The sequence below is a fragment of the Homarus americanus genome, unplaced genomic scaffold (genome assembly GCF_018991925.1).
Source record: "Homarus americanus isolate GMGI-L3 unplaced genomic scaffold, GMGI_Hamer_2.0 scaffold24922, whole genome shotgun sequence".
Classification (NCBI taxonomy): Eukaryota; Metazoa; Arthropoda; class Malacostraca; order Decapoda; family Nephropidae; genus Homarus; species Homarus americanus.
This window is the reverse complement of record NW_024722610.1, coordinates 856446-874103: the sequence shown is the minus strand read 5'-3', so window position 1 is coordinate 874103 and position 17658 is coordinate 856446. Positions and strand designations below refer to the sequence as shown.

At 41.6% G+C, this 17658-nt stretch overlaps 1 protein-coding gene across 1 annotated transcript in view; it reads left to right on the top strand.

Moving 5' to 3' along the window:
• Nucleotides 1–17205, top strand: part of LOC121862952 (GAS2-like protein pickled eggs) — a 63665-nt gene extending 46460 nt beyond the window's left edge. Inside the window, exon 4 of the mRNA XM_042361407.1 lies at nucleotides 17134–17205. Coding sequence (XP_042217341.1) covers nucleotides 17134–17205 — 72 coding nt within the window. The remainder of the gene's footprint in view (nucleotides 1–17133) is intronic.
• Nucleotides 17206–17658: the final 453 nt, after the last annotated feature.

The following is a 17658-nucleotide window of genomic DNA, read 5'->3' as shown; positions in this document are numbered from 1 at the left end:
AGTGATTTGTAGAGGAGGGAGAGGAGGTGAATGATAGAGGAGAAGGGAGATGGTGAGGAAGGCAGGAAGGAAGAAAGGACGAGAGAGGAAACAGAAGATGGGTTTGGAGAATGAAAGGTGAGATAGGGTAAGGGAAGAGTGGAATATGGAAAGGAGAGAGAGAGAGGGGAAAGGAAGGTTGAGGAGAGGAATGTGTGGGAGAGAGAGGGAAGAAAGGTGTAGGGGTAAGGGGAGGAAGGAGTAGGAGAGAGGGAGGAAAGGAAGATGAAGGAAGGATGGAACAAAACAAAGAGTATTTTACAAGTGTGTGTGTGTGTGTGTGTGTGTGTGTGTGTGTGTGTGTGTGTGTGTGTGTGTATTAATCGCACGTAACTGATAACTAATCACTTACCTCACTTCCCTATTTACTTAACAGGTCACTGCTCACCTAAACACGTCCGGTACAGGATATTTATAAAACACCGAGATAATATTCTATTCTTTTCCTCTTGGTGAAAAGGAAATGACATGATTGATTTTGTTAGGCATTTTTTGACACGACCTTTGCCATTACTGACTTAACGAATGGATGTTTTTCTCGCGTGGGGGATTCTGTGATGGTGGTGTTTACATGTCAATAGCGGTACAGTGCGAAAGATGATGTGATGATAATGAGAATACTAATAATAATAATTGTATCAAATAATAATAATAATAATAATAATAATAAACTATATTTAAAATCGTCATAGTCTCAAGGTAATCACCGTGTACTACTACTATGCTGTCACTCGGAATCGAGTATGACGATCATCCAGCTATGATACAATGATATGAGTTATTAAGGATGTCACCTTCGTTGGTGAGCTCTGAGGTGACTCGAGAGGCTGATAAAGGACCGGCAGGGTCGTCCAAAGATGTTGCACGTGTGGAGGGCAACTTCTAGTGCGGGAGGCGGTGGCAGCATCTTTCCGGCGTTGGTGCTTGTCTGCCTCGGTATGCCGTCGAGCTAATTTGAAAGTATTGACACCTTCTCGTGTGGTGCTCCTCCAAGCGTTACGGTGTGGAGTGATCATCTCCCAATAGGTAGATACAGTACTTTCACCAGCAGATGACTAATTAGCCCCCCCCCCCTTACACCTAAGGACCAAACTAGGAGTCTGAGTTCTCTACAGTCATGACCAAAAAAATACCTTTACACTCATGTTCGAAACTGTACCGAACCGAGATGAGATATTCTACAGTGTCATCTATAGGTTCGGGGGTTCATTCTAGGTGTTCGGGGACTCGTTTTAGCTCTTTGGAGAATATCTTTACCTGTATTAGCTGAAGTGAGTTACATATATCTTCACGTCTTGAGTTATGAAAAATATGAACTGTTTTTAAGGATGTGGGCGGTGGGTGTCTAGTGTCCAGGGTATCATGAATCACAAAGTGGTGGTGTTGGTGGGTCGTTCTTAACAGGTAATTGCCAGGTGGGTGAAAGTAATAAGGCATCATACCTTAACTCAGCTGGATCCATTTATGGGACTTCACACGCGGCCGAGGAGTGATTCATGTGAGGTAATCGCTTATTTATGATAAACTCCTGATTAATACTAGTATTAGGAGAGTTATCTAGTGGAAATGAGAAATAGCTCACTTGAGAGAGAGAGAGAGAGAGAGAGAGAGAGAGAGAGAGAGAGAGAGAGAGAACACATACGAAGAAGAAATTTAGTAATGAAGAAAACGTGAAAAATAATTAGAAATTCCATTGAGGGGAAACTTAAAAGAAAGGCAAAAATATTAAGAAATTAAATTCAAATATAACCAGAAATACTTAAAATGAGTCAAATTTGGTGAGAGTTAAAAAGAGAATATACTTGGGAAGAAAACGGAAGGTCCAGGAAGGGAAACTTGACAAGATAGTGGATGTGGTACGGGGTGGTCGCTTGGGGAAATTATCAAGGCATCTCCATAAATCTTGGAGAGCTACTGACCAGACCTAAGTGACAGGATACCACCATCGACCTTATTTCCCCACCGTCCAGGATGATGCACTCCGAGTCACACTGCCGTAAACATATCTTTATTTTATTTACGTATATTTTGGGAGGGGTTTAAATTTTGTTGTGTAGTATAAAAACTGATTTTAATGGATAGTTTTGAAACATCTTAGTTGGAAACACATTAATTCATCGACATAACAACAATAATACTACCCCCTCCCTCCCCCCCCCCCATGGTTACTTGAGACAGGATATAATGTGTGTCTGTCTATCCGTCTCCATCCGTCCGTCCGTCCATCCATCCGTCCATCCATCCGTCCGTCCGTCCATCCATCCGTCCGTCCATCTGCTCAGCTGTAATGTAGTTTTCATTCGCCAACTCGAGAAAAACTTTGTAAATTGAAGTCAAATTTGGTATGTGGCTTTATAACATTAATATCTAGGATCTATGTTATTATGAGCCTTTTTCCTATATATTTACCTTAGTTATGATCTTTTTTTTATATACTTAGAAAATTTGGAACCCAATTTTACCGTCTTAAGGGATTTTTTTTTTTAGATTAATATTTTTCTTTGCGTATGTGATAGTTGTTTATTTTGTAATTGTTTGATATTGTTTATGTATTGTTTATGTAGTCTTGTTTACTCTTGTGTTATGGAGGATTCCGTTGTGGTCCGCAGGTGTTTACTTTTGTTTGTTTGTTTGTTTGTTTGTTGTTGTTTGTGACGTTTGGCTGCCGTCTGTAGCGTATCTACTGTCATCTATATTGTCGTCTGCAGTGGGTGTCTGTGTACTGCTGTGGTCTGCTGTCGTCTGGTGCGGTCTGCTGTTATCTGCTGTCGTGGCAAGTTGATGTATTGATATATCTAAGGTGTGGAGAGACAGAGAGAGAGAGAGAGAGAGAGAGAGAGAGAGAGAGAGAGAGAGAGTATAGGAGATCATAGGTATCGGTTCTCCAGGGAGGTGTTAGGAGACCAGGAGAGTGTGGAAGCCGCTGGTGTATGTGGAACGCGACCATCGATTTCCACCGTCCAGATGGTTGACTCTGACGGGACATTTACTGTGTGTGTGTGTGTGTGTGTGTGTGTGTGTGTGTGTGTGTGTGTGATGAAAAGTACCCCTGTTTACCTTACACTTGATATTAATTTAAAAAAAACGAGACGTAAAACAAACATTGATAATTAATGGACTACCTCAAGAATGTAATAAACGGAATAAAGATTAAATAAGGGATCGTGTAATATAAATAGACATACTGTATAGAGGAAGATACTACTACTACTACTACTACTACTACTGCTAACTACTACTACTACTGCTAACTACTACTACTGATAATAGTTATAATGTGAAGTGGTAATTATTGTTTGAGTTTTAGCTCCATTTAATAAGTTCAATTTCCTTTTTTCCTGACCTTACTGGTAATGTACTTCGCGGGTGAGGGAGATGTGAAGGAAGGAGGGAGAGTTAAGCATCTTGTTCGGTGCAGTTGCTGGTGCGTGATTCCGTTCTCGTGCTAACTACTACTACTGATAATAGTTATAATGTGAAGTGGTAATTATTGTTTGAGTTTTAGCTCCATTTAATAAGTTCAATTTCCTTTTTTCCTGACCTTACTGGTAATGTACTTCGCGGGTGAGGGAGATGTGAAGGAAGGAGGGAGAGTTAAGCATCTTGTTCGGTGCAGTTGCTGGTGCGTGATTCCGTTCTCCCCCCTCCCACGCACCTTCTCTCCCTCACCTTCCTCCCCTCCACGCACCCCCAACCCTCCCACGCACCCCCAACCCTCCCACGCACTATCTCCCCTTCCTCCCTCTCACGTACCACCTTCCTTCAGCCCTCCCACAGACTCCTCCCACCCCTCCCTCCCTCACTCCCTCCCACCCACCATCATCCCTTCACACTCCTGGACAACCTCAGCCTCTTAGTTTCCTCTCCTCCTCTCCCATCCTAATTCTCACCTCTCCCACTCTTCTCTCCCTACTCTCTCTCCCCTTGACTCTACCTCCCTATTCCCTCCTCTCCCATCCCCAGGCACCCTTCCTCCCTTCCTCTTCCCTCCCTTACTCCGCCCCTCCTTCCCTCCTTCCTTCCCTCCTTACCTGCCTCCCTTCCTTCCTTCCCATCTTACCCTCCCACGCCTTAACCTCGAAAATCCTATAATCATTACAGTTCTGAATTTCATGTGAGAATTGAAATGCGTTATTGTGTATACTGTATATTGTGTTATGGTGTATATTTCGTCATTTTCTGTATGTTTTGGGTGTATAGTTTCCGTGTATTATAGTATGTGGCTGTATTTTGGTGTTTGTTTTATTGCTGGTGTGTGTGTGTGTGTGTGTGTGTGTGTGTGTGTGTGTGTGTGTGTGTGTGTATTTTTAATGTTTCATATTGTTTGTCTTATTTTGTTTGTTTCAGTGTGGGTGTGTCTAAGTTTGTTTGTTTGTGGGTGTGTGTGGGGGTTGTTTGATTACATTACGGTTCTCTCTCACATCATCATTCATCTACCCATAAGTCACTACTCAACGTCTGTCGTAGCGTAACGGACAGACACACGCACGTCACAGCCGGTTGCTCTTCCCCGTCCGTAGATTCTTGTTCCACGGACGCCCTCACCCATTACCGCCTCTCCTGGCCTTAGATTCTTATTCCACGAACGCCCTTACCTGTTACTACCACTCCGTCCTTAGATTCTTGTTTCACGGACGCTCTCACGCATGTCACGATTGTTACTGCCTCTCCCGTCCTTAGATTCTTATACCACGGACACCCTCATTCATAACAAACGAGTAAGATGGCAGGCTACAATAGATATGTAAATTAAGTACAACAAGGCGCTCTGTCTCAAGATGTGTGTAAATATGTGCTCCAGACTGTGTGTGTACGTGTGTGTGTGTGTGTGTGTGTGTGTGTGTGTGTGTGTGTGTGTGTGTGTGTAATGCAATAAGGATGAAGTAACTTATAAACTAAATGGGGCACTATCTTTTATCTAGAGTATTAAAGACAGGGGTAATGCGAGGTTTGGTTAGGTCAGGTCAGGTCAAGTCTAGTTAGGTTCGGATCTAACTTAGGTCCACTGCTCATGATTTAAGTTCAGTTGGCTGCATTGGGTTAGGCTAGGTTGAGTTGGGTCAGCTTCGGTTATGTTACGTTATACTAGGTTAGATTATGTTATGTTATGCTACATTAGGTTAAGTTATGCTATGCTAGGTTAGGTTGGGTTGGGTTACGTTGGCACTCTGGCTCTATTAGGACTGGTGGCCATTTAACCAGCAACTTCCTTCACCACGTTCCTTGGTGACTGATTGTCGTGCCAGACTTATGACTCACGCGCCTGGCACTCAACATGGAGCAGGTGAGTAGAGAGGGGAGATTGATTGACCCATGACTCAGGGGCGAGGAACGGTGACTTAGGTGCGAGGAACAGTGTCTTAGGAGCGAGAAACAGTGATATGGGGCAAGGAACAGTGATATGGGGCAAGGGGCAGTGACTCGGGGTGTGAGAAACAGTGACTTAGGGGCGAGGAACAGTGTCTTAGGGGCGAGAAACTGATATGAAGCGAGGAGCAGTGACTTGGGGGCGAGGAACAGCGACTAGGGGGCAAGGAACAACGACTCAGGCAAGGAACAGCGACGCGGGGATCAAAGAACAGTGACTCAGGGTTAAGGAATGAACCAATCAGGACAAGGGACACTCCCTGGCAGGTGAGCAACACACCCTTATCGCTTCATGAGTTTGTCTTTCAAGTCTTAAGTGCTGACAAGGGGATGAAAAATCACAGAAAATGGATAAATATTGAGATTGCGAGATGAAAGGTGGACTGGCTTAATAAAACAAAACCAAATATTACCTGGGATGTATTTGCCGTAGATGGGTAGATTATAGCGAGATGTAGAGATGAAAGGTAGGTTGAATTTGTCATGGGGGGGTTTAGTAATATATCTTGTGGGAGTTTATCGTATGAATAGGTACGTAGAGGATCTCCTTCCCACTGAATATTTTCTCATAAACAAAGGGTAAATCTTCAGTTGTGTGGAGTAAAAATATTGTAAGTCAGTTGTTATGGATATTAGTAATACCTTGGTAGGGTTCCATAAGCATTTTATGATAACTTTAATATCTTAAGGTAAGTGTATAAAGGTGTAGCGCAGTGTAGAATTCTTTAATGTACTGGATAGAATACACACTCGAGAGGAATTCCACTGATAAACAACTGCAGTATGCGACGCAGAGGAGGTCTTGGAGTACGCATTACGCTTAAGGGAAAAGTTGTGAAATGTTTTACGCCCCCCCCCCCTTGTCATACGCATTAATTTAGGTGGAGTGTTGTGTTGTGGGCATGAGGAACCGTAGCAGCAAGTCCCCCTACAGTGCACTATGTAGGGAGATTGAAGTGGTGAGAGAGAGAGAGAGTGGTACGGATAGGGAAGATTCTGTTAGACGAGTGAGAGAGAGACATGAGTGAGTGAGTGAGAGAGACATGAGTGAGTGAGTGAGAGAGACATGGGTGAGTGAGACACGAGTGAGAGACGTGAGTGAGAGAGACGTGAGTGAGAGAGACATGAGTGAGAGAGAAACATGAGTGAGACAAAAAAAATATGAATAAGAACCAGACGGGGTGACGTTAGAGAAAGGTGACATGCTTTTAACGTGTCTTAAAACACGTCAGCGCGCGTCATAATACCAAACCTAAACGCCGGCAGTAATAATCATTGTTAAGTCGCTGTATAAGACAATAAAACTCCGACAGTGAGATTCTCAGCCAATCAGTGATCACGCGAGGGACGTAATAGCCAATCAGGAGGCAGTATTATCACAGTCACGCAACCAATCAGAGAAAAGCCATACAACAAAACCAGTCGGCTGATCCGTTGTGGTATTGTTAGTTACATTACACCACCTCGCTGAGTACAATAAATTAGCCCTTTGAGTACCATGACACATATCATTGAGTACAATAACTTAATCTCTTGAGTACACTCTAAACTCTCTGAATATGGTGTCCTATTTCCCTTGGGGTCAGAGGGCTAAGTCATCGTACTCTGGAAGTTAAGTCATCGTACTCAAGAGGTTAAGTCATCGTACTCAAGAGGTTAATTCATCGTAGTGTGGCCAGGTGTTCTTACAGGCCACTAAGAATTATAATGTTAGATTCTCGCCAAATATAATGCAGGATCTCGCCAAATATAATGTAGTGCTTCACCAAATGTAATTATAAAGCTTCACCAAAGATAACCCAATTTAATTCCTCGCTGATTATACTCCCCCCAAGACCTGACCAGGTAATATTAATCACAGAACCTCACGAGAAATAATCCCAATCTAGCCACCTGGTGATGACATTTTAGAACCAGGTGAGACGACTCGTAATCAATGGTCCTCTTCTTTGATTGGGGCGTCGACCAACCAGCCAACCAATCACGTCACTCTCGCTCACAAGGTCAAAACATCTGCGACATTTTCCATTGCATGAAGATAATCAATGGTAAACACGCCCCTCTCCCTCTCCCCTTCTTTCCTCTTTCTTTCACCCTCTTGTTCTCCCCTTCTCACATTCTTCCCCCATAAAGTTCTAGTCCGGAGTCCTGATAAATATGTTGAGTCTGCTGGAGGGAGTGGAGGCCCAGGAGGGGGAGTGATTTGTATACGTATGAATGGAAGGGAGTAGTCCATCATAACAGCACCTACGCCCTCTACACACACACACATGGAATCATCCCAGCCCCCTACAGTTCCCTAATTATATATGTATAAGGTGTATGTATGTATGTGTGTGTGTACCTGAGGTGGTCGTATACAGAAACAGGTCACTATAAAAGCCCTTGGTTATGCAGGAGTGGATATACTGTTTATACCTGAAGCTCGATCACATATAGAAGCTTGTGTCTGTATATCATTTTTTTATATCAAGCGAGCGTGTATATATATCTCCCTGTATCTCCCTCCTCTCTTACCTGTATCCTCCCCCCCCACCCTCACCACCCTCACCACCATCACCACCACCATCACCACCACCACCCCTTCCCACCACGACCACCATTGTCACCACCTCTACCATCGTCGTAACCACTACCACCCATGACATTTACTTCGGGTGTTCGCTCTCCTTTCTGAATAAAACATTGAGTTGGAAAGAGAGAGAGAGAGAGAGAGAGGAGAGAGAGAGAGAGAGAGAGAGAGAGAGGAGAGGGTATAGAGAGAGAGAGAGAGAGAGAGAGAGAGAGAGAGATTGTATTATGTGCATTTGATAACTTGCTGCTCCCACAAAACGAAACACCATCCTTAACTTCCACCATACTCTAAATAAAATTCACCACCACCACTTGACAAGACTCCCACCCCAACTTCACAAGACCCTCACCAAATTTCATTAAGACCTCCCCACTCCTTCACAAGCATCTCCCCACCATTAAAGACCTCCCCCACTCATAAGACCTCTATCTCACAAGACCTCCCCTCACTAAAGACCTCCCACCATTTCAGACCCTCCCCCTACCACCTCACACAAGACCCTCCCCCCACTCACACAAGACCTCCCCCACTCACAAGAGACCTCCCCCACCTCACACAAGACCTCCCCCACCGTCGTCAATCCAGCTATCACCACCACTCCATTTCTTCTCACTCCACGTCCCACCGCCCCTCATCCACTCAACTCCACAACTGAATTTTCAAAAGTTGGTGGGAATTTTTTCGAGAAATTTTTTCTCCATTATTTATAGATTTACAGACGAGTGAACTCATTAAACTAACTTATACGTATCTTAAACCCTTTGAGTCCTGAAGGGTTAAATCATCGTCGTCAAAGGGTTAAATCATCGTCGTCAGAGGGTTAAATCATCGTCGTCAAAGGGTTAAATCATCGTCATCAAAGGGTTAAACCATTGTCGTCAGAGAGTTAAATCATCGTCATCAAAGGGTTAAATCATCGTCATCAAAGGGTTAAATCATCACCGTCAAAGGGTTAAATTATCGTCGTCAAAGGGTTGAATCATCATCGTCAAAGGGTTAAATCATCGTCGTCAAAGGGTTAAATCATCGTCGTCAGAGGGTTAAAGTATTGACACGTAAGGGAACAGGAGGGGAACAGGAGGCAAGATGGTGTCAGATAAAAACAGAGACTTTAATGTAATACAATGTTTATGGGGAAAATTTTATCTTATGGTGTTTTTGGGAATCTTTGAGTGCGTTAACTTAAACCCTTGAGTACAGTGAATTAAACCCCTTTGTACAGTGAATTAACCCATTGAGTACAGTGAATTAACCTCCTGAGTACGGTGACTTAAACCCCTTGAATACAGTATCACTTTCAAGGGTCTAAAACATTGTAGTCAAGGGGTTGGTATCGTACTCAGTGGGCTAAAACATTATACTCAGGGGATTATTATCGTACTCACGGTGGGGTTCGAGGGTATAGTCAGGAAAGGTCATTTAGTTGTTGAGAGAGGTGAAGAGTGGTGTGGGGAGGTGAGGCAGGTCGACCAATCCCAGCCCTGTTGCTCTCCTAACGGGTGTGAGAAAACTCTAAAGATAATTGGCAGCCACAACATTTTTCTCAGCAAATAGAGAGAGAGAGAGAGAGAGGTGTTTCTTGTTACCTGGGGAGACTGATCTGACATAGTGCCACGTCTTCTAGTGGGGACCAGGCACTCTCGACTTCCTACCTGTGCCACCACTCCACTGCCAGGCTTGTAAGAGTGTCTTTATCTAGCGAGACAAACAGCTCTACAGTGGCACTACATTTTATTGCAAGAGCCTGTTAGCGTTTCCCCTCAGTGTCAGCGTCTTCCTAGATTAGTTCCCACTTTCATGATGTCAGCGTCTTAGTAACAGTGCCTCAGTTTTCAGCTTTCTACTAGCAGTGTCACTTTATATAGTCAACAACCTGTCACTTTTACTACATTCACTTTACGAGCTGGCACTGTCAGAGGTGCCAATAACCTACAGTGACTCCTATACATCCTCGACAGTGACCTACAGTGCCTCAGACGCCGCCAGACAGTGCCCGGGAAGTAGTAGAGAACCACTTTTATAAGGCTCTGGCAGTCCTGGTGACAACGAGAGCCGAGCGGCCGAGCAAGGTGTTTTATAATTGATAGAGAGAAGAGGAGTGAGAGAGGTGGAGTGAGAGAGGAGGAGTGAGAGACGAGGAGTGAGAGAGGTGTTGGAGTGAGAAAGGTGGAGTGAGAGAGGAGGAGTGAGAGAGGTGGAGTGAGAGAAGTGGAATGAGAGTTGTGATGAGAAGTAGTGAATCAACTCTCTCTCTTCTCGTCTCAATTCTCCCCTTCTCTCCTGAAATGCCCATCCATCCATCCATCCAACGAACGTACAAACAGACAACACACTAACGGGTAGACAAATAGACAAACGGACGATCGCCAGCGCCGCCGTAGTCACAGGTAAATGAATCACGACCACCATCATCCAACCTGACGTTCTAGGGATTACTCCACAAGATTATCCAGTGACGACGGAGAATTTTTTCCTTAACCTGCCAGGAAAAAAGTAAAATGTTGCTCGATATTTTTATGGTTGGGTGTTGGTGAGTCCCATAATGGCGGGGAAATATGGGTGGATGAAGAGGGAAATATGTAGGGAATTTTTTGTTGTGTGAGATATGAGTTGGGGAATTTTGGTGTACGAGGAAGGAAATATGTGGGGAATTTTTGTTACTGAGAGAAATAAATAGGGGAAAATTTTTATTTCTGAGGTAAATAAAGGGAAATTAATCCACGAGAAAGAAATATAATAGAACAAGGAGGAACTAGATTGGGAAAGTTTTGGAGGTTCAGAAATTGGTGGGGAAGATTTGGTCCAAGAGAAAAGAATTTGTTGGGGGGAAAATCGGAGGGTGAAGGGAAAAATTGCCTTCGATGGTCAGGTGGACAGATCGAGAAACTAATGGTCATAGCCGAATGGTTTTTCAGCGTCAGGAAGATGATGGTGAGTGATTGTGGAGGAGGGAGAGTGAGGAAGAGAGGATGAGGAAGCATGTTGAAGAGAGAAGAGGAGGAGGAGGGGGGGTGTGAGATAGGTAGAGGTGATGGAAAGGAGGAGAAAGAAGAGAAGAAGGAAGAATAGTGTGAGAGAAAGAGGAGAAGGAAAAAGGGTGAGGGAGGGAGGGAGAGGAGGATATGGAAAAGGGAGAAAGGGAGAAGAGAAGAAGAACACAGTGGAGAAAAATTACCTACCCATTCACAGCTGTGGGTGAATTGACGAGTACCCTGGGATCGAACCAACGACCCTGAGGAACTAAGAGTCGAACACTGTATCCACTCAGCCACCATACTCCTATCAACACTACAAATAAAGACTTTAATTCGACATAATAAAATCAAAACATGAATAAACTCTGATATAAATAAGATAATTAATTCTTTATAATATAGTTGAATGTTATAAATTTAGTATATAATTAATTACTCTCTGGTCTTATAATAAAGTCGTAAGTATTTTTACGTCCCCTGAGAAATTAAACTAAATCCCCTCAAGCCGATTGCGACCAAAACAAAGGAAGCAGCATCGTTCGTGTACTGTTCGTCTTAATTATATCCGGATTTTTATTTTTCGTAAGACTTTAGAGGACATTATCGATTATTATTGGAACACTGTAAAGACGAAACTCTCTCTCTCTCTCTCTCTCTCTCTCTCTCTCTCTCTCTCTCTCTCAGCCAATCTGGATGATGGCAACCGAGCATTAATCAACTCGGGGATCCTGCCAATCAGGTTAATCTTCACAAGCAGATCTGGCCAGTCAGGCGAGAGATGGACGGTGTACACTGACCAATCGGATCAGCGGACGTTAACCTCTCCTCTCATATCCTCCCTTCCCCTCTCTCCCCTCCTCCCTTCCCTCCTCTTCTCTTCTCTCTTTACCCCCCTCCCCTTCTCCTCCCCTCCTCTCCCCCAACTCATCTTTTGTAACAGTATAGTCTTGCTTTCATTAGGACGCCATCTTGAAACGGTACAATCTCAGAGCAGTTTCGAAGCCATAATTCTCGTCTTTGTAAACCCTTCCTGGTAGAAAATAAATATAGAGAACACATCTTAATTAAACTTGAGTCTCGGTGTAATTTCGCGGCCATATTTACTGCTGTCGTTTGGTTCCGTAACTGTAAAAGGAGGAATTTGACCCATCACCCTTTGAGAAACTTGTGATGGAGCTGTGGAGATAAGAGTGTCTGTCTGCCTGTTTGTCTGCCTGTTTGTCTGCCTGTCTGTCTGCCTGTCTGTCTGTGTGTATCTGTGTGTTTCTGTTTGTCTGAGTGTCCATCTTTGTGTGTCTGTCTGTCTGTCCGTCTGTCTGTCTGTCTGTTGAGGTGTTCAGATTTAACTGTAATGTTTAGGTTTATTCTTATTATTTTCTTTCTATTCCATTTTCTTTGTGTGTGTTTTCTGTTTCTCCTCTTCCTCATTCTTCCTCTTCCTCCTCCTCTAACCATATCCTCCCCTACCCTTGCAACGCTTGGTCGGGGAGGAAGGGTGTGGAGGGGAGATAGAGAGGTTGGGGAGGAGGGGTGAGAGAGGGAGGGAGAGAGAGGGATGGGAGGGGTGTGGTAGCTATTGACAGCCACCTGCATAATTTACCCCCCAGACGAATCTAAAGCATCTCCCTGCCTCCCCTTCCCTCACCCTCTCCCCTTCCTTCACCCTCTCCCCTTCCCATCTCCCCTTGCATCCCTTTAATTCATCCTCCTTCCCTTCCATCCTCTCCCTTCCTTTCACAGACATTCCACTCTCTCTCTCCCATTTACATCATATCTCTCTCTCTCTCTCTCTCTCTCTCTCTCTCTCTCTCTCTCTCACTTCGAGAGAGAGAGAGAATGTAGATTTATCAAACAAGAATGTAATTATACAGGATAAAGGGAGGAAGTAGAATATAATGAGGAGAGGGACAGAGAGGGGAAGAACGAGAGGATTGATGATGGCAGGAGACAGATGAGGGGAGGTAGTAAATGAGGGTATATCGACAGATGATGAAATAAACACCGTAGAGGAGAGAGAGAAGAGGGAAATTGAGTGAAAGAGACAAAGAATAATAATAGAAGTATTGAAAAAGGAAATATATCTCAACATAAAGGGAAAAAAATATGTTTGGAACTACTGTATAAAAGATCATTTTTATGTTCACAAGTTAATGTAAGAAATAATTATTAATTTTTCGGTAAAGGAATTTTATTTTTTTTTTCACGATCAGAAATTAAGGAAATAAATCAAATTAAACTAGATAAATAGTGACGAGTGACCAAAATTATCTCATCCACACGCTCAAGAGACAATTATTCCTCGGGTTTACAGAACATCCATTAGTCAGGTCGGTAAAGGCGGGGCATTGGGTTGACTAATAGACAGAAAATAAAATCAATAATGCAATGTTGCAGATTGAGAGAAGGACAAAGGCTCTGTGATTCACTTCCGAGTAAAATAATTCATGTTGGCCTTACACGTCGTGCGTAACCACCCAGCTTGTGACTTTACGCAACTTTGACTCATGCATACCCACCCAGATAGTGATTTTACGCAGTGCCGAATCATGCGTAAGTACCCTGCCAGTGACTTTATGTAGTGCTGACTCATGCGTAAGTACCCTGCCAGTGACTTTACGCATTGCTGTATCTTCCATAAGTACCTACCCTGAGACTTACGTCACTCTATGCGTCTTGCGTAACTCCCTCAATCTGTGACTTAACGCCGCTCTCGGTAACGCGAAGGAGTATATGTGTGTGCCCCCCCCCACCCCCTCCTCATTCCAGACTTGTACATGTGTTCTGGATGAATACGAAGAAAGGGAAACAGTTCATGAATAGTCGATGGGTCTCTCTCTCTCTCTCTCTCTCTCTCTCTCTCTCTCTCTCTCTCTCTCTCTCTCTCTCTCTCTCTCTCTCTCTCTCTCTCTCTCTCTCTCTCTCTCTCTCTCATGTGTATATTGTAGTCATAATGTTGGTTTCAGTTACAGAATTACAAGAGGTTGGTAATGGTTACAGTATTATTCACAGTGCATAATGGTCAAGAACAGTGTAATAGGCATGATAGAAATATTTAACAGACATGACAAGGATTTTTAATAGGCGTAAGAAATACATTATATAAATAGCATGACAGAGGCATTAGAGGCATGACTAGATTATAATTGGCATGGCGGGCATTATAGGCATGACAGACATTCATTAATTATTAGATATATGCTTATCGAAAGGGCATGATATCTCTGACTGTAATATAATGCATGATATTTCAGACATTATTGGCTATCTTAAGGCATGTAATTGTTATCGTCATTGAATTTCTGAGGAAACTATTTTATTCCTTAATGAAGAGGAAACCAGAAAGACTTGATTTGGTTTAAGGGACAAAAAATAAACTCTTAAGGTTTTAAAGAAGAAATTATTTAAAAAGATTCGTTTTTAGTTATAGAAGAATAAAATAAAATAAATATTTTTTTTTAATGGTAGAAGGAGTAAATATTGTTTTCATTGACAAAGAAAATCGTCTCTTGGGGTAGAATGAAAGATATTGTTTTTAGTTATGGAAAAAGATCAACGACTTGTTAGATAGTTTTAAAAGAAATTATCTGTAGGTGATAGAAGAAGAATTATTATCAGTGTTTATTGTTGAAGTAGAGACACAATTGAGTTCAGGGATTGTAAACAGTCAAAACATGTTATAGGAAAAGAGGAAAATAATAATCCTTGTGTAAAGAAAGAGAAAAAAAACCAGGTGTTGGGTAATACTAGTGTTCAGTGACCTTGCTTGCACGCATGTTGCTACTGAGTCTTCACTGCCGCTACTGCTGCTGTTGCTGGTGGTAGTAGGAACAGCGCCTATTGATTTTCAGGCAGGGGGTGACGGGGTGCAGGAGGCGTGTATTGCCGGGGAGTGTATCCCACGCCTCCTCCTGCTGTTGCTGATGTCTGCTGTCTGCCGCGTCTTCTGCTGTTTATTGGGCTGGTTCTTGCTGTTGTTGTCTCCCACGCCTCCTGCTGTTGCTTCTTGCTGTGCCTGTTGCTGCATTCCATATCTCGTGCTAGGAGTGTGGTCATTTCGGAGAGGAAGAAAGGGGAGTGAGAAAGGGAAAGAAAAAAGAGGGAGAGAGTAGAGAAGGGGAGGGAGAAACAGGGAGAGAGAAGGGTGAGAGAAGGGTGAGGAAGAAACAGGGAGAGAGAAGGGTGAGGAAGAAACAGGGAGAGAAGTGAGGGGAAAAGAAAGAAAAGGAGAGAGGAGGAGGGAAAAGGAAGAGAGAAAGAGATAGGAGGAGTAAGAGAATGAGAGATAATTGGTTGGGAAGAAAGAAAAGAGAAGGACTCGAAAGAAATATCAAGGAAGGAGTAAGAAAGACGTGAGGTATTAAGAACAAATGTCACGAGGAGGATTTTTTTCCCCTTTTGTCACTTTTATACTTTTTTGTTAATTTGACTTTTTACACAGACACGTTTTTGTAATTTTTTTACTTTTTTATTATTATTTCACCATTTTTTCACGACTTTCATTTTAATAGTTTGTGACTCTATAGTTTTTTTTAATAAATTTGTTTTACTTTGTGTTTGTTTTTATTACACTAAGCGGTTTTGAGCTGTGTGTGTGTTTACTTAATAGCTGGTAATAGCTTTTGTGCTTGGTGTTATTAAATGCATATTGTAACTCACTATTTTAATGTTTTATTTTTTAGTTCGATATTTCCTCTTGTTTGTATATTTTTAAATCTTTTTGGAAATTTATTATGTAATTATTTTATTTACTTTTTTTAATTTTTACGTTATTTACCATAGTGTTTTTATTAAATTTTAGTAAAGTTTTTATTTTACTAAATGTATACCCTGTTTTGACGTATTTTTTAAATGTTTTTAAGTGTTTATAAAAATTTTGTTTTTTATTAATGTTTTTTTTTAATTCATACGTTTTTTGTGTGTTTTCAATTTGCATTTTATTTTTTATTTTTACGTATTTTTATAATATTTTTAATTGTTTGTAGAAATTATAGTTTTTATTAATATATTTTTTTTTAATTTATAAACAGTAGTTTTATTTAGTCTATTCACTGTTTTTATTTGTCAGTTTTTTTTATCCGTCTTGTTAAAACAAAAAAAAATAATGTTTCTATATAATTTTCTTTCGGCTCTTGTTGAATGTGTCTGTTGCAAGAAAAAAATACATACTGTACAATACGTATATATATATATATTTTTTTTTTGCATTTGCTTGATCGTGAACGTTGTTATTATTGTCTTTTTTTCTTTGCTGTATTTTTGCATTATTTAAAAAGAGTGTTAATGTGATTCATGTTTGTTATTTTATTTCATGTTAATTTGGTAATGTTATTTTAACCATAAAGATGTTAGATAAATGTTAATACAGCAGAATATATTTGTATTTTGATTTGATTTAACAAGTAATTTTGTTTCATTAAAAAAATTAAATTGGAAATATTATATCAATTTGTTTTTAAAGAATATATTTGATTTTTTTTAATATATCACATTAAGAAATATATATGAAATGGCTATAATAAGTGAATAAATTAACTTTAACTGGTTTTATTTTTTATTAGACGATGATTATAATACTTGAACACATGTATAGTATTTATATAATATTTTTATCTCAATATTAAAAGAAATTCCAGTTATTTAGAGATATATGAATATTCTGTTTATTTTATATCACTGGTATATTGTTTTTTTTTCTCGAGTCATTAGTATTTTTATATATCTATGTACAGTATATAGAAATTTAATAGATTTATTCCACAAGCTTAGTATTGCACATTGTAGTGATTAATTAGCATGGTTCAGGGAGTAGAGGAACTTGTAGAGAAAAGATGCATTTTTTTTTTTACCATTTTAGTGGTTTAAGAGATGGCCTGGTTATGGTGTGATGTTGGCACGATATTGTGTTCCAGGGATGACCGTACACACACACACCCCACACACACACACACACACACACACACACACACACACACACCCACCCACACACACACACACACACACCCACACACACACACACCCACACACACACACCAGTATCGTGCCAGCGTGGATGCCATGACCCTCAGCCTCTTAATCCCCAGTTTCTCCGGCACTCGCAAACATGCCAAGCAGCAGCAGGTGATATTGTGTTTTATAACCTATTTCCCTTCTCTCCCTTTTTATTATTTGCGGCATTAGACTATGGTAAAGAAGAGGCTGGATGTGAGTACAATATCTTATTACATCTCGGACCAGATAGAGAATATATAAACACACCAGGAGCAAGCAGCAGCAAGCATCAACAGCACTGGCTTATATCCCTGCTCTCTCTCTCTCTCTCTCTCTTTCTCTTTCACTTTCACTCACTCTCACTATGCTGATCTGGGTAGAGTGAGGGTTGCTATGAGTGTGTGATGCACCTCATTCACTCACTCACTCACCTTAGATGGTTAGGGTAGAGTGTGAGTCATTAAGAGTGTGTGAGTGGATGGATTTAAATCACTCTCACTCACTCTTGATGGTAATGTGACGCAGCCATGGTAATGTGACGCAGCCATGGTAATGTGACGGTCCCATGGTAGTGTGACGGTCCTATGGTAGTTATAACATTCATTCCTTATCATGGTAGAGTGTTATAACCCCGCCTCAACCCATACCCCCTGGATAAGAGCTTCTTTTTTTTACCATCACCATACTACCATAGTTAACTGGGCCTCCTTCCAT